Here is a 21734-nt window from a genome sequence, read left to right as displayed (position 1 = left end):
TACTGGATAAGAAAGTCCTATACTGAAAACTATTTTAGTATTTCTTTTCAAAATAATTGGATAAACCTCAAATCAGCCTAATGTTCTTTTTTTTTTTTTTTAATATTCAGTAGCCAAATGTTCTTTATGACAAAAAAATAAGATACAGCATAAACAACAAGTTTTACATATATAAAAAAAAATTCAATAAACGAGAGAAGAATTATATAAAAAGTGTAAAACTGTTTTAGAAAATCTTCACAGAATAATTGGAGGAATAACGTTTTTCTTTTACCACTGTTCAGCGTTATTGTGTATGGAAAATGTGTTTTAATATAATAAAAAACAATGTATTTGTATGCATACAAGACTTAAAACATACCAAATGAAATAATAGGGACAAATAAATAATTTAAATGCGTATATATTTTTAACTGGATAATAAGGACACGAAAATGTAAATGTATTTTACAATACGATTTAAAAAAAGATACAAACTATAACAAATAAAATATGTACATACATTTTTGTTTTTAAAATACTTGTGGAGAGGGACCACTCGAGCACTACACATGTCAATTCACCCACCATGTTTTTTATTTATTTATTATTTAGCGTCATTGCTCCACTATGCAACAACTGGATCACAACAGTCTGACGGGATTAAGTGGCGCACTCTGAGGCAGGAGCATCGGGGAGGGGCGTCCGTGAGACAGCGTCCATCGGCGGTGTAACACGGAGGGTTTTCATCCGGTGCAGCAGGGAAGCCTTTCTTCTCCAGAGCAGGTCTGCTGTTGAATTACAATTGGGATACGAAGCCACCATGAACGAAGGGCTTTTTTCCCCTGTATTCCTGCACGTTTAATTAATGAAGACATCAATCTCTCCTGGGGGAGGATTTCTACCCTGTGGTTTGATGCAGGAATGATTTTTTCTCGGCTTGGTTTTGCTACAGAGGACCATGGAGACCTCCGAAGGTATCGGTCATGCTCTCTGGTAAGATGTCCTTCTCATCCTTACGGGGCGTATTAATGAATAATCAGTATATTCTCTATTTAAAAAAACAGCGTAGCCTACATACGAGACGCTATTTTCCATAACATGTATCATGTGGCATTTACCTTAACGTAAAAAAACGTGTTTGTCATCGTGTCATTAGTGTCATCGACACACCTGCGATATGTTATTTCCCCATTAATTAGTGTTTGATTAGCAGCCGGTGCTTCTGCCGTGTGCAGCCACTATGCAGATGTCTGCAGCCTCAGAAGCCGGGCTTAATGTGGGGTGCACATGCTTTAAATGAAACAACACGCCTGTAAATTAAAAAGGGACTGTGTTGAATGAAATCCAATATATCTGTGCTGTAGGTTTATTATTCCAGCGCCTTAAAAACGGTATATGTTCTGTCAGTGTCATTAAACAGGCAGGAAATGCAACAGCATCTGTATTCAAATGAGCAGCTTTAAATATGTGTCATGCTTCTTGGGAATACACAACTTCTTCCTGTTTACTGCATTGTTATTATGGGGCAAAATAGGCTATGTGCTGCTGCCTAATGGGCCTTATTGATTTCGTTTATGAATACCCATGCAGCAGCCCTGTTATTATAACGGATTCCTGAACAAGCATGTCTGTCTGGATGTGGAAAAAAACAAAACTCATCAGTATGTGTTGTGTGGGTCAGTCAGTGCCTTCAGGCTGATTCTCAGCTAGTCTGCCTCTCGGTGTAAGAAGTGGGAAACACCTCTCTGCTTTTTCTGATGAGGATATTCCATTTTGATGCCAAGTAATATTCAAAGTGCTGATCGTTCCTATTTTAGGGTTCTTGGACCATCAGGGCAATTAACAAAGAGGTTTGGGTGTTTTATTGCAGGGGAAGCTGGAGGACCATTCATGCTCAGTGTTTCTTGACACATGTTGGTGTTTGTGTTCTCCCCACGCTGTTTGCTGTTATCTGCAAATTGGTAGCATGGCACTCTACTCTCCTTTCAAAGCACTCCCCGTGGTTTTCCTGTTGCTATAATTCAATCAAACACCATGGAATTGACCCAGTTTGGTGCAAACACAATTATTTTGCCATCACACCAAGGTGACACTGCAATGTTGATGAAGCCCTAAAGACATGGACTGACACGATGTGAGCATCTGGTTCACTAGCAGTTGACTGACAAGCATGCAGGTTTAAGTGGGGGTCTGTTAAGTCACACACTCACCCCTCTGATCTGGATCTAGAACCTTTTAGAAAAAAAACTCTTACCCGTGCATTTGCTCGGATTTAAAGTGAAAACACGTCTTGGTGTGTGAGCTCAGGGAATCAAATCCCAGACCTTATCAAGAGCTGAAAATATACCAGAGCAGGAATAAGCGAGAGAATTCACCCACATTTCTCGAGTCATAAAGGGCACAAAAGAATCAGATCAAGCTGTTATGCATGTCTAGTGTTCAATGTAAGCGCACGGCTGTGGCTGTACATCATAAGCAGCTCTGAACTCCGTCCAAAACCAAACGGGGCGGATTACAGCTTCAGAGGAAACATAAAAACAATTTAGGAATACATACGGAAATCCCCCCAGGTGTTACAGAGCAAAGGGAAAATGCATAGGAATAATCCCCTCGGACGTTAGAGCCGCATTCCTTTCTTTATTACTCCCCCCCGCCCCCCCTCTTCAGCTTTTCAGGATCCAGGTAGATGGGAATCACCGGGATTGCTTTGTTTCTACCGGCTGTATAGGTAGCTGTGTCAAACGGGCAAAGGTGAGCGTCAAGGCCGGTGAGGAGAAACGGTGAGCCACGCGATTGGTCAGTCCAGGGCTAAGCTGTCCTGTTGTGTGCCGATAAGCGTGTTATAAATCAGTATTTCATGGATATAGAGAGCACCAGAGGGGGGCGGGGTGACCTGACCTTCCATAAGCCCTTCATAGATATTTGGTTGGGGTTGCTCAGGTGGAGGTAGTTCAGTAAATCCTCTGCACGCAATCTGCTGTACGTCTGAACCCGAATGATCTCTTAATCATACAGAAACATGAATCTGCCTTTTTTCCCCCACCAGGTTAAAACATTTAGATGTCGACATTTCAGTTCCCCATCATCATTACAAGTGACCAATGGCCATTTATAACATCCTTGGACTTTGAATGGCGCGGAGAGGCGTTCAGATAAAGGTCACATTACTGCTCTCTCACAAATGAACAGAGGGAGGTTCAGAATTGTTGAATGGCTGCCATTTGAAGGCATTTGAAGCAATGTTTGATATTTAAAAGCTACACAGTCTGCATCACTATAAGCCTTGTTTTGATTCCTTGGAAATAGGAGGGTGAATTCTTTAATATATCTTGATTCAATTTTATTTTGAGACTTGAGGTCACTATTTGATTTAAAAACAATGTCCAATTCCAAATGGATTTTGAATTCAGGACATAGTGATGCTGTCTTAAGGATCTACTCAAGTACTGTGTGCGTTCATTAATACAGTGCAGCAACCAATACATTAAAGATGGAATAGGTAATTTTGGAGAAACCAGCTCGAGTGCTCTAGAATTTGAAAATACACAGCCGGAAAAAATCTGCCACTTCCTCACAGAGCCCCTCCTCCAACACACACGAACGCACACATGACCAATGAGGGCACGAGATAAGTTTGTGCACAGATGGAAAGCTGACAGGCAGGTAGGCCATCCAGTTATTTTAGCCGGGCCGGCTCAAATGATTGGTCGTGCTTTTTACAGCGCCACGGCTTCCACAGATGACATGTTTTTTATGGATTTTTTGTCAAAGCACTTCAGATATCCATTGCTATCGGGATGTTAAGAGCATTCCATGGAATATAACAAAAAGCGTATCTCGAGCCGGTTTCTCAAACTTCCATGCCCCACCTTTAAGCTTAATTAAAGAGGACATATTATAATACTCATTTTCAAGTTTCAACCGCTTAGAGATGTCCCGTACAATGTGTTGGAGTCAATAGAAGTGCGAGTGTTACATAGTAAAGTCACTATGTAACAGAAGCAAACAAAGGAGTTCAACTGGGAGGAGTGTGTGGGAGAGAAACTCCATCTGGAGGGAACTTTGGGATTTTAGCCTTGGCAGACCATTTACATGCTCAAAAACCTCAATTAAACACTATAGGAGTGAAAACTCAAAATAGCCGTATGGGGCCTCTTTAAGTATACGATCATGAAGAGTGAATATTTGAAAGAGGTACATCAACTGACGGCAGTAATGTAAAAACACAAATGCAAATAAACTCTTTTCACCCAAAAAGTATTTGGACTTTTACATGAATAAACCTGGTGCATCGCTGCCTTTTTTATTTCTCAGAAACTGTCTCTGAAAAGTGTTATTTCACGTAATATTTTTTTAAACAAATCACGCAAAGTACAAGTCACAACTTTGACTTTAGGATTACTGTCTATTAATAGCAATATCTAGGTGTTCACAACTAACTATTAAACTATTGTTTTCCAGACTTTTTTTGTGAATTGTTGTCCGGCATGCCATTGAAACCCTTATCAGAGGGAACCTAGCAATACTTAACATAACACTATTGGCCTGGTTGTGCCTCCTCACAAAGCAGTCTTAAACCCTGCTCTGGTTACCATGTGTAAATTCATAACAGTAGCAGCTGTGTCAACACCAACAGTCAACACAGGGCTGCCGGCCTCACCTGTCTGCAGAGGGTAGAGGTGATGTTTCAGCTGCTCCACACAGCCTGTTGAAAAAGACTAACAATCCCATTGTGCATCCCCTACCACCTGCAACAGATACGCAGATTGTTGCAGAAGTTGCACTTTAAGACAAGCTGTACTGTAAGTCGTGAATACATCTGTTACATAAACGCTGTTGACAACAGCAGCCTGTTCCCGGGACTCCTGGGCCAAATAAAAGCTGACAGCAAAGAGAGTGAATCTCTTTAAGAGCTGCGAGGCATCGTGTTTATCAAGGGGATGAGAAAACTGGATATAAAACTGTTGCCTGTAGGAATTTAGCTTGACTGTGAATGTTGTGATCTAATATGTGTGAAGTGAAGGCACCGCAGTTCGTCGTGTGGACACGGCAGGATTGGACCTACCTTCCAGGCTTCAGTGTTCTGCCCGCCGGACTTGAATATTAAACTCGCGGCTGATTTGCATTCGTGTGATGCACGCTGCACAGGGGCAGCTCCCTCTCATCACACAGCTCATGTTTTAATCAACACGGTTCCCACAGTGCTATCTACACCCCCATCCATTGCCCACCCCCCATATGTTAAGTCAACATGTGTTTGATGATCACGTTCATTTCTTCTCTCGTACTCATATCTCCTGATCCCCTCCTTTGATGCCGCTCTCTGCAACTCTGTGTTTATCTCGTTCTTCTTTGTCCCGCCATCTCTCCCGCAGGCTTCTCTCAGGAATGTGATGCTGTCTCATGTTGTTGTACCTGTACCTCTGCGCACATCTGTACACCAGATGTTCAAGCTGTTTAACGCTTGACTTCAGCCAGAGAGACCACTGATCCTCTCAGGTGTGTCATTTGTTAGACTCAGTCGTGGTTGGAGGCCCGACCTGTTGCACCTGATTGATTCGTCCTTTACTTAAAGCAATACTTGAGTTTGTGGTAACTCCAGAGGCCCTATATGAGTAGCTGCTCAGCCCTCACTACTGTTGTGTTTTTGCTCTTTGCAGGGATCTTGTAAAAAAAAGTTGGTTCATATTATAGTGCCATTTTACATTTTTCCGATGCATTTCCCTTTTGACAATCCTCATTCTATAGTTGGCACTTTTCTGTTCCAATTATCAAAATGGGGTCATCCCTTTTATTCTTGGGGTCCCATGTTCTTGATAACATTTTAAGAGGTTGATTAAGGCTTGGGGAGGTAAAACCGATGGAGCCACTGTAGAGAAATCAAAAAGTCAAACTAACTGTCTTGCTGGCAAATTGGAGTTAGTGACAAGGGGAATAACATCAGTTAGGCTGTTGGTGGGGGTTTCTACATTTGAACAAGAGAAACAGTCATGTTGATATCATAAAACTCTTCCAAAGGTCTTTTTTTGTGGCGTTTCACATTAGTACCTCAATTGATGAAAAATTGAGATGGTACATTAGACATATTTGTTGAATGTCATTAATATGGCTGCTGTTCTTGAAAGTTGATGTGGGATTACGCTGTGGAATAAGACATTTGTGCATTTTGTCTAGATGCCACAACTGTGTGTGTTGTCCGATAGAGAAGTAAGTCAGTGAACCTACTTAGTAATGTCAGTTACACACTTGCTAACGTCTGCTAACATTAGCCACCACTAGCTACTAGCAGTACTACAGGAGCCAATGGTGACTAATGTTCAAACGTTAGCAAGTAACCTCATTAGATAGTGATGGCTAATGTTAGCAAAAATAATACTGCTGTGTAACTGACGTTTAAGTTGGTTTACTTATTTAATTACTCTATTTACTACACTAGCTCTTACTGTAGCCAGTGGGGTTTATTGCTAATGAAGTCTGGTTGCTAATTAATTAAATTGTTATTCGTAAGATGAAGAATGTGTTATTTCTTTCTTCAAATAGCTATGCCAGTTGGAGCAGCAATGTTAAAACAACGTTTAACCAAGGACACTGAAGTCAAAGGACTGTAGCCTAAGTAGTGAAAGTGATAAAAGGCGTTTTTTTAGTGAGTGAAAAGGACAACACCAAGCATCCAAGCAAATGTTTATGTTGCTGGACAAAGCCATTCTTTCGAGGCAGGGCAGCCTTTTGGCTCCAGCTGCCAGGCGACCATTGCGATGAATACCAAATGTCTCTATCTGTCTTCTCCCAAATGCTTCTCTCAGGAGGTTTACCGCTCAGCCTCGCTGCTCAGCAGAGAACAGACATGACACTGCCTCGTACATTCCCAGGTGAAAAGTCCTTCTCAGTTTATTAGATTATCCTAAAACCTGATTATCCCTGGCTCAGCTTTGTTTAACTGGGTTCATGTGATGAGTTTTTGTCCGAGCAGCGGTCGTATAACCCTGCCACTGGTTTGTGTGAAAGGCTCACACTTGTCTGTCAATGGGAGGTCAAGCATGCTGGGCTTTCACACGTACAGGAGTAAACAGCAGTTACTGGTTCAGATCCAGGACAGGAGCCAACACAAACTCGCTACAAGTATTTAAAGTATGTCTTCAGACAATGTGAGCCTTGTGTTGTTTGAGTGAGGAAAACAGAGAACTGTGTCTTAGGCCCCGGCCACACGAGGACGAAAACGGCTAAACGCATAGGATTAACGCAAACGCAATCGCAAAAAAGCGATTGTCCACACGAGACAGCTCCGTTTAGCTCCAACCGCTGGAGAAGCTGCAGTACATATGCAGGAGCCTGTACGTGGCGCTGTAACTTCCTCCACAAAAGCAGCGAAGAAGCATGGTTGTCATGGTTGCCCTTCTGTTTATTCTCCGCGGTGGCGGCCGAGGGAACCGGGCAGAGTTTTTCGCCAGTCAACGTGTATTAAAGTTTAAATCTTCCGGACAAAATTACAAAAGTGCCGGTCAAAGGTCTTCTTTGTTATTTATTGAGCTTTAAAACAAATTAATAACGACTCTATATAATATAATAATAAAAATACACGGAGCCTCTCTTTTTCCTCCCTCTCTTCGGACAGCGCCAGTGTCTGTCTCATGCAGCAGCTGATCCAGTAATGAGTGACTCGGCCGACAGTAAAAATAAACATATTTATAACTAGTTTAGTTTGAGAGGTGTCTCCGTCCTGTCAGATTAGACTTCACTCGCGTTTAGGTCCATATCGAGAGAAAGATAAATAATCTGAATTCAGTGTGCAGTTTACTTTGACGCGGGGGTGAGCAGCAGAGGTGGGGAGAGGCGGGGCTATTGCCTCATCATTATCAGAAAATGATCGTATAGGGCGTACACACGGAGCCGTTGGATCCCCCAGAGCGTTGCGTACATGCCGTTCTATCCACCTTGTGACCCGTTATCGTTTCCGCAGTCGTTTAGTGCCGTATTCGGTCGTCCTCGTGTGGCCGAACGGTCTATATGACACTAAACAGTAACGCAAACGACCGTTTTCGTCCTTGTGTGGCCGGGGCCTTAAATGCCCCCAAAAAGCAAAAGAATCTGGTAGATTATGTGCAGAGCTTTGAGGCAGCTGCTCAGAGGAGCTGATAGATAAATGTTTCCTTTTGAAAGATGGGATGCTGGCAGAAGCAGTCTTTGGACGGGTAAATCATGATTAAGCCCTCGAGGCCTTCCTTTTAGAAATCTAAGGGGTTGAATGGAGTCGTTTTATGATTTACCCGACTGGCAAGATGCTTGTGTATGGCAGCGATTTGTGAGCAGCGTTGAGTGAGAGGCTTTTTGGCAGAAAACGCAATCTCTATTTTTGGATGTCGAGTCTCTCTTGGGAATTAGGGAAGAGGTTTTGTTTGTAATGAACCTCGGTTATGTGGGGAAAAGTGCACATGATTCATTGCTAAATTGCTACATTTAATTGAAGGCAGCATTGTGTTGTTTTTTTTATAGGGTCAATGTTAGGCAACAGCTTATTTTTCTTAGCACTATACAAGATGATCTGATATGGAAAAAGCTATAAAACATATTAAATGCAATCCCATGTAAAGTGAATTTCCTGTAAACCTTGATATTTATGGCGACTGGAAAGAGGAAAACTCTGCAGAACATTGCATTTATTCCTCCTAGCTTCCTCTTTTATTTATTCCATCACTTTGCTCCTGGCTGTAATCCTCTGGGTCCCTCTCTTTTTCTCTTTTTCTCTTTTGTACCAGTAGCTATTAAAACATAAAACACTCAGGGTTTAGGTTTCTCCCTCTCTGTTTCTGCCCATACATTATTAATGTTTCTTATCCTGTCTCGCTTCCTTCTCTTTGCAAATGAATTGGTGGCTAATTGAAACTGAAAGCTAATTTTAGAGTATTACTTACTTTCAAAAAGCCCTAAGGGGCAACTAAGGTTATCATCCAAACTTTTGATCATTTTACATGTTAGACGCTTTTATCCAAAGCGACTTACATACTCAATACTGTGTGCAATCCCCACAGGAGCAATTTGGGGTGAAGTGTCTCAGGGACACAACGACATGCTGACTGCAGTGGGGTTTGAACCTGTGACCCCCTGATCCCAACACCAACGCACAACCCACTGCATCACACGCCCCCCGTCCTCATTTCTAAATCTTCTATTAAAACCAGTTGAATGCTTATTATTAATATTACTTTATGTAATGTAAAATCTGGGATTTATTTTGCTTTTAGTCAGGGTTGGGAGTCTATGCTTTCCATCACAATAGTTACATGTGAAAAAATGTAATCAGTTAACTAATCTAAGAATCACAATTTAAAAGAAATGTAACCTGATTACTTTTGGATAATGTCAATATCGAATGCAATGCCAATAGATGCAAGATAAAATGGATATCAATACGATGCCTCTTACTTAAGTGTATTATGTAAGACCACACATCTAACCCTATATTAAAAGAAAACAATATATTTAGTATCAAGAATGTATCAAAAACGCTTATAGAATAGTTTACAAATGCTGTTTTAGTTTAATATATTCATTGAAAACAAACACAATATTTTAGTTGAATACATCAGCTGTCCACTTACTGAATAAAGAAAGATTTCAAAAATAAACAAGAATGGAACTAGCCTAAATAATAACCAAATGGAAAATTCAGGCTGTACGTCTCCTATAATGTATCATTCTTTATTTAAAAATGTATCCTTCTAGTTATCTCCATTTTTCAAATCAATGTTCCACTGTTTTCTTTCAAGCTGTATTAGTAATGTGTTTATATTTGTTTAACCTTTTCAAGGCTTTAAACACCTGAACAGAGTTGCAGTAGCTCCCCCTGATGGAACCTGACACCAAAGCTTATCTACTGCTGACTTGAAAAATGCAACCGTTAGACCTCGAGAAAACACATGGCTGATTCTGCAAGATCAGAGAAAGAAAAACATCTAAACCTGAACGTATTTTGCTGATCCATCTCAGCAGCAGCTAAGTCTCTTTGCTTTTTCCCTTAGGTGAGGGCGTGACTCGGAGCGAGAGTTGTAAAGTCCCCAGAGTTACATCGCATGGAGGTCAAAGGTCATCTGATCACATCCATGGGTTTGGGGGCTCCTGGTGAGTACTATTGACGCGCTAACAGTGTTAACACACACTTTCGTGTCTGGACAAGCCTGGAATGGCTGGTTTGTTTTTTCTTCTCACAGTCTAACAGAAGGAAAATAAAAGTGTGTTTCTCCAGGAAACCACCAGCTGAAAAAACAGTTGCATGTGTGAAGGCCTTTTGTTCATGACCCAGCTCTCAGATTATCTTATCACAGCACTGAGGAACTGTGAGCGACATCAAACTGTGAGAAGAAGCAGCCATTGTAAGACAGAAACACTGCATTTTTATTTAACATTAAATATTTAATCTAGTTAAATGTCTCAGTTTGAATCTTGCACATCTGCATGCAGGTGATTTAGTCTAAGATGTCTAGCCTTCTGTTTTAAAATGAGAAGTCTGTCGTTTTCTATTTTTCTATTGGTCCACAAACCCCCTAAAAAGAAACAAACAACAACGTTAGTTAGTTAGGTAAGGGTTAAAGCAACTTCCCTGCCCTGTCTGTTCCTTTTAATCCTCAGCCATTTGTTTCCTACATAAGTAAATGGCTCACAAATGGTGTATGTTGGATCCTCACTCAAAGAAAATTGCAGTTGTCATGAACAAGGTTATAAAAGAACAACACGGACAACAATGGACAGAGGAATATGATATATCAGGATTTGGATACACAAATAATACTTGCTACTATAGGCTTAATTCATTGTTCCCTTGGGTCTTTTTCCCTGGGATTTGTTGTAAATTAAATAACAGATTAAACTTGAATTCAGTCCCTCTGAAGATGCACTACATGTGTTGTGTTGTGTAGATGTTCAAGGCTGCCAGGACAGCAAGCTGCAGGCGGAGCGGGTCGCGGCGCTGCAGGAGAGGAAGCAGGCCCTGGAGGCTCTGCTCAGCTCCAGAGAGGGAGAGCTCAAACATGTCTGTCTGCAGGAAGCTGTGAGTAGCTCTCACTTCACAAAGATAATGTGGCTCAGGCAACACATTCTTACTTCATATGTATCGAGTGTTTATGTAATCTACAATTTGTTCATGTTGTCATTTGAAGACGGAACATGCAGCCTTTTAGGACCATTGTTGGTAAAAAGAGAGTTATATTTTGAGAACAAGCTCTGGGTTTTAAACTCAAACCTAATTTTACTAGAAAAAGACAACTATATACTGGAGATTAGTGGTTGGAGAAGTGGTAAATCTATGTGTTTAAATACGTATCAAGTGTTTAGACTACAATTGGTTCATGTTGGATTTTACTAATGTTTTTACAGATTGTTAACATAACTATGAACCTCTAAATGTAAATGCCCACAACAGTGCATCTGGGCCAATGTAGATACAGAAAAAAGGATTATATTTTGAGAAAAAGCTCAGGGTTTTTAAGATTAAAGTCAAAGCCTAATTTTACTCGAAAAAACAACAACTATACTGGAGATTAAAGTGGTACATTTACAAGAAAAACACTGAAATATTCGTTATTTTTCTCTAACTTACTACTTTATGTAATATCTACGGTTTTCTTCTCGTTACATATTTGAAATGTTTTTTTATATACCTCTACTTGACTTTTATATGCTGTTGTAAAATCTTCCTGGCAACCAGTTTTTCTTAATCCTGTCCAATTGGTTGCATATTTGATTTGCCTGATTGTTGTCAACCCCTCCTAATCTAGAATAACCTGCCTCTGCTTTTCATGAAGAGCTGTTTTAAACATCCCTAATTTTCAGCTGGATGTATAGTCACTGGATGTATGGTGTCTGAACATGCTCTATTTTAGGATTCACAACTAGTCTTCTCTGTTTTCAGTGTCGCTATTTTAGAAGTTTAAACCCCTTCTCATCTGCACAATTATTCTGTTACTGCTTTAGTGGTGAATCCTGTTAAAAACAATATTTATGGCTTCTATTTCAGTGCAGTCAACCATTTAAGAGGAGGTTTTTTATTGAGACTTAAAGTAATCTGTTAAGTGGTGTCATTTTATGTAACACTTTGGAGCTCCCTGGCCGGTGAGAAGATGGATTTTAGTTTCTTGGGGCTAATGAATGTGCCTCTGCAGGAGCTGACTGGAAAGATTTCACATGCTTTCCCCCTGGAAACGGGAGAGAAACCCCCAGTGGTGCAGCGCAGAGCTGGCCTGCCGCCCAACACCAAGGCAGAGGTAAGTCAACACCTTGAATATCAATAGTGTTTACGCAGCAGCTGTACCTCTGTGTGTACTCGTGGTCTAACACGGCCGGCTGTCTGCAGGATGAGGCTGCCCAGAGAAAGCAGATGAAGGCCATCTTCACCGGGGCTCTGTACAGACACTCGGAGTCAGACCGAAACATCCCCAACAGCAAGAGGACGGTTCATCGGGGCTGTCACACAGGTACAGAAACAACACACATACTTCCACGGATCTTATAATATCAAGGCTTCTTCTTTCAGAGTAGTCATAAAGAAAAATGTCAAGAAACACTCTGATTCCTCCTAAATTCACCAGAAGTTAATATGTTTAATTTTCCGGTCTTTGTAGCCCCTCAATGTGTTTTTAAATATACAAGTCAGCATTCACCCATTCACACACATTCATACGGAGGAAGACGCTGATATACAAGTTGCGACCTGCTAAGGGAAGCTCACAATCGCACACTGTCGGCCATGACATCACGACATGTGTCGAAGTGTCTTTCCCAAGGACACATTGACATGCAGGGGGCTGGGGGTTGGGTATTGAACCATCAACCTTCCTATTGGAGGACATCCATATACCTTCTGAGCCACAGCTGTCCCATTACATTAAAGAAGGCCTCATTTGCAATTATTAAACATAACATTTCAGAAAACGTTTCTGGAAAAACACATTTCTTAATACAGGAAATCACCTGGGGTAGTTTCATGTAGTATTTATTTATTATTAAGTGTTTCTACATGTACCTGCAGTGCCTCCCCTAAAAAGAAACAAATACATATCTCTTAAAAGTGAATAAAGACAAAGCTGTATTGTCATTAACATTTTAAATGTTTGAAAAACAAACTCGTACAGAAGAGGATTAAGGCCATCACTGACCAAAAGTGATTTTATTTTTGTGATTTCTGAGAAGAAAGTCAGAATTATGACTTAAATCTCACAGCTTTGAGAAAAAAGTTTAAAAAAAATCTCTTTTAGTCAAATCTCAATTAAAATGTCTTCTGTTAACTTGCATTTATGTTGAACAAAGACTTCCTGCTACATCATCTGTGGTTTGTTGTCTTTCAGAGGACACTGTCATGTCAGAGAGTACAAGCTCCATGTCAGACTCAACATCTCATGATAATGGTGAGTCCACTGAACACAGACCGACAGGCAACAACTATCTCTGGTGGATTCTGTACATCTGTATTCATAATCAGCTTTACTCACTCAGTAGTTGGCAGGCAGTAGAATTAGCTCGGTGGATTTTAAGGCTTTTTTCACATTCAAAATACATCCCTCGGTGTCACTTACGGTAAGACACACAAATAATTCAGATTCAGATGACTTTAGTGTCCATAACATTTACATAAAATGGAAAAGGATCTTTCGCACTAGCAAAACTACACTCACCATGCACAGCACAAAGTACAATTCAGACACAATACACACACAATTGCATCTTAAAGTCATAAAGTGAATAAGTGACTGTCATAATAAAAGTGCTAAGTGGTTTGTTCTTGTACTGGCTTGTATTCCATTAAGATTTAACGTCAGAGCATTGCTGACACTTACACTCAGTTGTATTAAAAATAAATAATATACATTACAATTAGGTGTTGGTGGCAGAATGTCCTAAGAGGGATCGTTCAGTCACATTTCAGTTGTTAAATAGCACATGTGGGGTATGTAATTTATTTCAGAAACACTTTTTGTTATATTCCATGGAATGCTCTTAACATCCCGATAGCAATGAATATCTTAATGCTTTGACAAAAAATCCATATAAAAATGTCATCTGTGGAATTTACCTACTTCTAAAAACAGTGATAATGTCTTTGTATTTGGGATTGTGGGAAGGTATTTCGATCTCTCTGTCTGTACACACAAACTGAAAGATTGACAATAAAGTTGACTTTTGACTTTGTTTCTCTCCTCCATAAAGAGTCTTCTCCCAGCGTGGTGGCGGACCAGCGCTCTCTGTCTCAGCCCCGGCTCACAGTGGGCAGCCCCGACCACAGGATCAGCAGGAAGCTGTCGCCAGTCGAGATCTACTACGAGATGAGGACACGCCGCAACTCTGTCACCAGCTCCGTCAGGTTCGTCTCTCAAAGTGTCCCCCACACTGCAAGCTGTGCGGTCTGCTTCATGTGTCACAATGAACTTGCTATACTGTTAAAAAACAGGGGAGCACATTTGAAAAGATATATAATTAGTTTTCCTCCAAAAAAATCCTGCATTTCACCACACCCTGACCTCTTGGATTATATCGAGGAACAGCGTCCTTCACTTGTCTACATACATTAAATATAAATAGCCATTTTAAAAGAGCCAAACATTTGATTTAGTTTATTTGCTACACTACTACATACAATGCGAACCTGAAAATGATCATTATATATCCTCTTTTAAGGATATTTCTTACTTGTTTTTGTCTATCGCTGAAAAAAGGTAAATAAGTATTGATATGGGATACTGAGATAAATGCTGCTGATATGTTTAAAAAGTAATGTAGTGAGGTTGCAAACACTCTTTGTCCCCTAATTGAATAAAGTAAATGCATTTCCTGCTGCATTTCTCAGTTGCCTCTGCATGTCAATGTGATCATAATCATACATTGCTGATCCTCTTGTGTCTCTTCCCACAGCCCGACTCACTCTTTGCCGAGAAGTGCGTCTAACATTGAAGGCAGAAGTGTTCCAGCTACGCCTCTATTAGCTCGCACGGCTCCCATCAGTGTTCACGTCAGGTAACGTGCCGCTCATCGCCGCTGCTCCTCCCTCCCACTGAGGTCTCTGTGTGCTCAGAAACAGCTTAATGACTTAGTTACATTCAGACACAGTTTCAAGGTTGTTACAGTGATTAGTGTCATATTTAGCTAGCAGCGAGGGCTTAAGCTCATCGTTTGGTGTTTGAGCATACATACTATGTCGCTTCCTAATTGATTTTGTGTGAAATGCAGTAACAGTGTTTAGAATACATTTAGATTCACTCACTTTTTTTATCCAAAGATGCCTACGATGGTGACTCGGGGACATTCAAAACAAAGCGTTAAATTGTGTGAAAAACTCATTATTGAGATTAAAGTCGAAGCCTGATTTCACCAGAAAAAAAATGTGGATACTCTCTGAGATTGGGGTAGTAAATAAATATTTCAATAAAAAAACATTTGAGAATTTTTTTTTAATATTTGTTAGTTCTTCTTTATTCGCTACTTTTTCCAATTTTTTTAAATGGCCCTAATAGACTGATGCAAGATACTATTTGCAACCAGTCCTATTACTCATTTAAAATGGGTTGTATATTAATATTTTCTTGACTGCTACGGAGAGCCTGTCAGCAAGTCTTCCATCAAAGTTACACCGAGCTCAGAAATCAGAAACAGGTTTATTACCAAGTAGGTTGACACTTATGAGGAATTTGACTTGATGTCATGGTGCATACATAAAAGTAAAACAAACATTTAAAAATACAGATAGAGAACTATTATAAGAAAATATAATAACATAAAGAAATATTAAAAATAATAGAAAATGTAGTTAAAAATATAGTAAAAAAATATCTCCTAATGTCGTTGTTGTTTTCGTCTCTTCTTTAGGTCGGACGGGTCAGGCGGTAACGGGCTGAAGCAGTGGTCCGGCAGCCTGGACGTTCCCTACATAATCCCCCTGGCGCAGGAGGGCTCCTCTTCGGACCGCCGCGGCTGCCCCTACAGCTCCCGGGCGCGGCGCAGCAACAGCTCCGAGGCCCTGCTGGACAGATCGAGCCTCCCCGACGACCCGGCCCCAAGGAACGGGATGCCCCCCCGAGGAGGGCCCTACAAGAGCTCAGAGACACTGACCGACGGCAAGCTAAGGCACATCCACCTGGGCAGCCCCGAGAGACACGCCGACGGCAACGTGGATCAGGCCAAACTGCGCCTGTCGATGGGCGACCGGGCGGCGGGCGGGGGCTACAACGAGCTCCTGATGGACTACATCTGGGGGAAGCAGCAGAGGATGCAGCACCACCTGTACCAGTCCACAGGCCGGATCTGGCAGGATGCGCCCTCCCCTCGCTCCTCCACCGCAGCAGTGCCTCCCCACGCCAACGGATTCTCCCACTCCCAGGTGAACCTCCCCAGCGCCGCGCCTCCTTTCAGCCCCATGGTGCTCCGGGGGTCCCAAGCCGAGCTGCGCAGGGTCAAAGTCACCAGGACCAAATCTTGTGGACCCTTTATTCCTTTGCAGCAACACCCCCAGGACGCCATCCTGCTGTCAGCGTACGACTCTCCCCTCCCCGCCTCCGGGACCACCACATCCTCCATCCCCAACCTGCACCCCTACCAGACGGAGCTGTCGGGCCCCTCCTTCGGCCGCAGACCCCCTCAGTTCTCCCTCCCGACCCCAGAAGACTCAACGCGGAGCTTACATAAAGCTCTGGCTCTGGAGGGTCTGAGGGACTGGTACCTGAGGAACGCCCTCGGCTACCCCCCCGCTGCACCGAAGGGGAACGAGGCGGGGGTCTCTCGCCTCTCACACCCCCACCCGCTGGTGCACCAGCAGTCAGTCCAGGGTGACGCAGCAAGCCCCCCCCGCTCTCAGATGCCCCAGTCAGCCAGCTTCCACGGCCACCCGCTGCACGGGAGGTCAGTGTTTATGTTTCTCTTTTCAATCTGCATGTCTATTGGAAGAAAAAAATATACAAGGGGTATCGTGGTGTTTTAGTCAGATTCTAAAATAAAAAGCCACTGTCCTTTGTGGGGGTTGCGGGTGCGGAGATCATTGTATCATTGAGTCACATCATATTTATTCAGCGATGAAGGCGGCATAAAAACACACACCATCAACAAAAACTTCCTCCATTCAAAAGCAACAAAAGATAATAACTAGGGCTGTCAAGTTAACGCGTTAATAACGCGTTAACGCAAAAAAAAATTAACGCCACTAATTATTTTAACGCGATTAACGCATGTGTATTTTTTGTCCTCGGCCGCCCCGTAGTTTCAGAGCGCATCGAGTTTAAAATACCATCTACAAGCTGATGCTGACAGCCCCGCTCCTGCCGCCCGCTTGTGGCAGACCACACTTCCACGCTCACCGGCAGGCACCGACTGGCCATCTGGAGGACCGGGAGGGTGTGTGTATGTGTGGCCCGAGCGAGCGAGAGAGAGACTTACGTGCATTGTTGTTGTTAGCATCTGGTGCTAGCTAGCTGCGCTAACGGATATGGAGCTGTTTAAATGAAAACAGAGGAGCGACATTTCGCCACAACTGCGCCGAGCACTTGACTTTATGCAGGAAGCCAGACAGTGGGACATTGTACGAAAAGTCAGCACACTCAGCACGGATAGTGCGCAACATGATTGCAGCGTCCACGCAGCTCCCGTTCGAGCATATGCCTTGAGTTGCACATAGCTCCAACGATCTATCTCACACACACACACACACACACACACACACACACACACACACACACACACACACACACACACACACACACACACACACACACACACCCCATTTGTATTGTATTATTGTATGAGAGAGGTTCCAGGTTGAATTGAGGCGAATATTTGTAATGTTCAGAGGTTGTTGTGTTTAATATTCATGAGAATATTTGTCATTGTTCAAATGATAATAAACATTAGCATAAAGCATATTTGTCCACTCATATGTTGATAAGAGTATTAAAAACTTGAAAAATATTCCTCTAAGGTACATTTAGAACAGATAAAAAATGTGCGATTAATTTGAGATTAATCGCGATTAACTATTTTAATCGACTGACAGCCCTAATAATAACCTAAAGATATTTGCAGATATTCAAACAATAACAATCTTATTAAAGTAAAATGGCTCTAAGGGGAATTATGTATGTCTTGTAAGAAAACATTTTAGTACACAATAAATACCAGCATACATGTCTGTAAATACACTGACTCAGTATTCTGCACTGAATACTTAGACATCTTTCTCACATGAAGCTGCTAGCAAGTCCCCAGCTGAGGACGGTGATTCTACCCCATCTATCATCCTGTGACCTTTACAGCCGTGCTTTGTTTTATTTTTGTTTGTCTTTGTGTTTTGTGTGGTCAGCATTATCTGCTGCTGTCCTCATGCCAACAGCCAGGCGCTCGAATGACTGCATGCTAATCATAAAACACTCATAGTTTCATAGGCTTCCTTAATGCTCTAGAGACATACTTTATATATCAAAGGCTCACACTGTTACCTTGAATTATTGACGTTCCACTTGACTCCACTGTGATGCATAAATCAAAGAACAGAAAAAAGTCTTGATGAATTAACGCAAATGGGGGACCCTTTCAACAAAAGTAAAACAACAGCAAGACATCTGTTTAAAAACTCACAACACTAATCCAAGTCTGATCTCAAATTCCTCTGTTCCCTCCAGAGGGACTTTATCTCCCACACAGCCCCCCCCCCCCCTGCCTGCAACGACGTCTCTCTCGAAGCTACTGACCATGTTTCATATTTTTCATGCTGTATTGTCATTTTGGTTTTACCCTCCACTTCCTGCCTCTCGTAGAGTGTATTTGATTGATTTGTGTTTCCTCCCCAACAGGTCGATGGAGTTCTCGCTCTATCAGGAGACTCCTCATCCACAGACGCAAGAGGCGACCCCAAAGGAGCCCAGTCCAGACCCAGGCACCCTAGTCTGAAGCAGCAGAACACACACACACACACACACACACACACACACACACACACACACACACACACACACACACACACACACACACACACACACACACACACACACACACACACACACACACACACACACACACACACACACACACACACACACACACACACACACACACACACACACACACAAACTCAAGCAGAAACACTGTAGCCTCACATGCACATTCACCCACACGAGTCGATACAATGTGACCTCAACAGCAAAGTAAAACACGGCAACCTCAGCAGAAAGTGACTGGAATACGTGATAAACTGTAGCTGTACAGTGTGAAAAGCCTTGGCTAGTTCCCCGTGTTATAACTGATCCCAAGTGAACTTCATGTGAACATGGAGTCAACGCATCTAATAACAATATGGTCATGCTGTACTTAATATATCAATATTTCTGGTCAAACACAAGCAGTAATATTCTTCCTGATAACCCTGAAAACGCCCGAAATATACTTTTTTACAGAATATATACAACTCTAAATTACTATTTTGTATCTTCTGAGATATAAAGAACAGCTATATTAAAGAGGTAATTTATTGCTCATGAATCTTGTGATATACAAAGATGAGCTCACCATCATTTAAAAAAAAGTATTAATTCATGCCAGTGAATGTGTGTTTGTAAAACTATATAAAAAAAACAACATGCTTCAGTCGATCATCTGCCGTTTAATTTCTCAGCCATTTGTATTTTCCACGTTTGATAAAAGACAGGGGCCATGAACTGTAACATACTGGTGTAGCAGACGGGAGTGCCTAAATGTTTTAAAAACCTTGGTTAGAAAACTTTAAAGTGCTTTCTAATGATCTCAAAATGTGAACGCTATAGCTTTTGTGAGTTTAGTGTAATCCGAAAAAGAACTGAAAGCAGTTTACGATGTCACCAAATTGGGGTATTTTGGAATGATGTCATGTATATTGTTCAGTATGTTTTCTAGATGCAGCGTACTGCTGGCCATAAAATGTAGCTTTCTCTGTGCTGAGCGACCAATTTGACCACTTTTAGGACGATCCTGAGGGCTGTTGTTAAAGCTTCTGAAAGGCAGTAGCACATGACTGTATGACAATAATGTAATAATTTCCCCCTTCGTTTAGTTATGGAGGATTTGAGTGTCATATGGAGCACTTTATGAGCATCTTAAGCCTTAATTCCTTAGAAAATTGTCACCAAACGAGACGGGTTTTTTTAAAATTGGGGGAATAAATAAGTGTCAACATCTACTGAAGATCTATCTGAATGTTAGTCTGTATATTGCGTGGATTGTACTGATGAGTTTCAAGCTGTTTTATTCCGGTACTAACAACAATAATCATTTTTTTTACTAACCACATGATAAGTATATATTCAAAAATAACCGCCCCGAAATAAGCCCACTCTCCAAGTGAGCACTATTTAATTGGTTTGTAAAAGAAAATACAGAATAGGGCTGCTGCAGTTTGAATGACGGTGTGAGCGGGTCTCATACCAGTAAATGTGTTAATAAGAATTCATGCTGGCGGATTTTTTTGTATTTGTAATGATTTCAGCTCATTTCATGTGCTTGGACTTCAAAAAAATAACTTTTCATGTTTTTAAATCTTAGTAATGCATCATAATGTATGTTTGTAATCTTATTCTGCAGTGTAATCTTCAGAAAGATCAAAATATTACATGAAATCCTCAAGGACACTGAAAGTATATGTGTTAAGTCTAGACCAGGGGGAGGCAACCGTCTGCAGTGGCTCCCTGTAGCTTTGAGAATAAATAACATGGACATACATAACAGCAATTTCTCTTTTTTTTGTTGCACAGGAGGTGGCATTTCCTACATTTTAGACCCCGGCCTTGGGAAAATAACAATCCACAAAAAGAAAAGTCCCAAATTAAGCAAAGTTTAATTCTGTGTGTATAGATTCCTTTGCTTGTAGGCTACTTCCAACAATGGTTGATTATATAGTGAGAAATTAGCAAACCACAAACATTGTAATCTTGAAAGACATATCCTGAACACAGAATTTGCTGCTTGTTATGTTATTACAGGAATACATTTGAATAGATTTTAAACTTTTTCTTTATTGTCGATCTATAAGTTCACAGATGCAACAAACACGTTTTTGTATGTAACTATATACAACACTTTAGAAGCTGTGTTAGCGGCCCCAGACAAACTTTAATAGGGGACAAAGTGGGGCAACATAGCTGTTTTGAAAATAAAGGTTGCTGACCTCTAGTCTAGACAACATTTTTTTAAACGTTTTACCTCCATTTACTGTAATCGATCTTTGGCCAAAACTCATTTGAATGTAATTCTTTGTCATATGTGATGTTGTTTTTTACTCTAAGCTGTAGCACACCATTGAATGTTTCCCAGTTTCTTTGCTGTGTTCAGTATCCATCCTCATAGAGCTTCTTCCAGCTGGTTAAAACCTGAAATTAAAGACCAAACATGCTGTGAGTGTGCACTGGGGGTCATAAATGTATTTTTCATATACTCTGTAAGTTGCAAATCAATGAAATAAATGTAGCTCTGAAGCTAATTTATTCAAACTATACTATATTTATGAGCCTGTAACATTTTGTAGCTATATCTACTGTAGCTCTTCCTCATCAGTGCGGGAATTGGTAATGTGTGTTAAAACCACTTCATTCAGCAGTGTGATGTGTTGATTATTCTTTTTTTAGATATTTAAATGCAGTTTTCTCTTTCCCTACTCTCTTTATACCCAGGCCTGTGAAATAAGACAAAATAGGCCGGCCTAATGCTGTATGTATGAGATTGTGCTTCATTCTACTAAATAAAGTGTCATGTTGAAATCATCA

The 21734-nt window shown here is 41.2% G+C and overlaps 1 protein-coding gene across 2 annotated transcripts; it reads left to right on the top strand.

The window, feature by feature from the left end:
• Window positions 1-629: 629 nt before the first annotated feature.
• On the top strand, window positions 630-21734 carry ccdc120 (coiled-coil domain containing 120). Of its 2 annotated transcripts, XM_034212182.1 has the most exons (10): window positions 632-975; window positions 9999-10098; window positions 10893-11023; window positions 12135-12236; window positions 12326-12446; window positions 13317-13376; window positions 14176-14329; window positions 14878-14979; window positions 15829-16857; window positions 18798-21734. In XM_034212182.1, the coding sequence occupies exons 2-10, from the start codon at window positions 10050-10052 to the stop codon at window positions 18892-18894; spliced, it is 1845 nt and encodes a 614-aa protein (XP_034068073.1). In that variant the 5' UTR covers window positions 632-975; window positions 9999-10049; the 3' UTR covers window positions 18895-21734. The 2 variants fall into 2 exon arrangements, with proteins under 2 accessions (XP_034068074.1, XP_034068073.1); XM_034212183.1 differs by lacking the exon at window positions 13317-13376 and having other exon boundaries at window positions 630-975.

The sequence above is a fragment of the Gymnodraco acuticeps genome, unplaced genomic scaffold, assembly GCF_902827175.1.
Source record: "Gymnodraco acuticeps unplaced genomic scaffold, fGymAcu1.1, whole genome shotgun sequence".
Taxonomy (NCBI): domain Eukaryota; kingdom Metazoa; phylum Chordata; class Actinopteri; order Perciformes; family Bathydraconidae; genus Gymnodraco; species Gymnodraco acuticeps.
This window is presented reverse-complemented; position numbering and strand designations above follow the sequence as displayed.

What these genes read in the sequence shown, in the direction of transcription:
- ccdc120 (XM_034212182.1), top strand. Translation starts at nt 10,050, where the DNA reads ATGGAGGTCAAAGGTCATCTGATCACATCCATGGGTTTGGGGGCTCCT. An exon ending in CGCCCAACACCAAGGCAGAG is followed by an intron (nt 12,237 to 12,325) that starts GTAAGTCAACAC and finishes GGCTGTCTGCAG; the next exon opens with GATGAGGCTGCCCAGAGAAA. An exon ending in TCATCGGGGCTGTCACACAG is followed by an intron (nt 12,447 to 13,316) that starts GTACAGAAACAA and finishes GTTGTCTTTCAG; the next exon opens with AGGACACTGTCATGTCAGAG.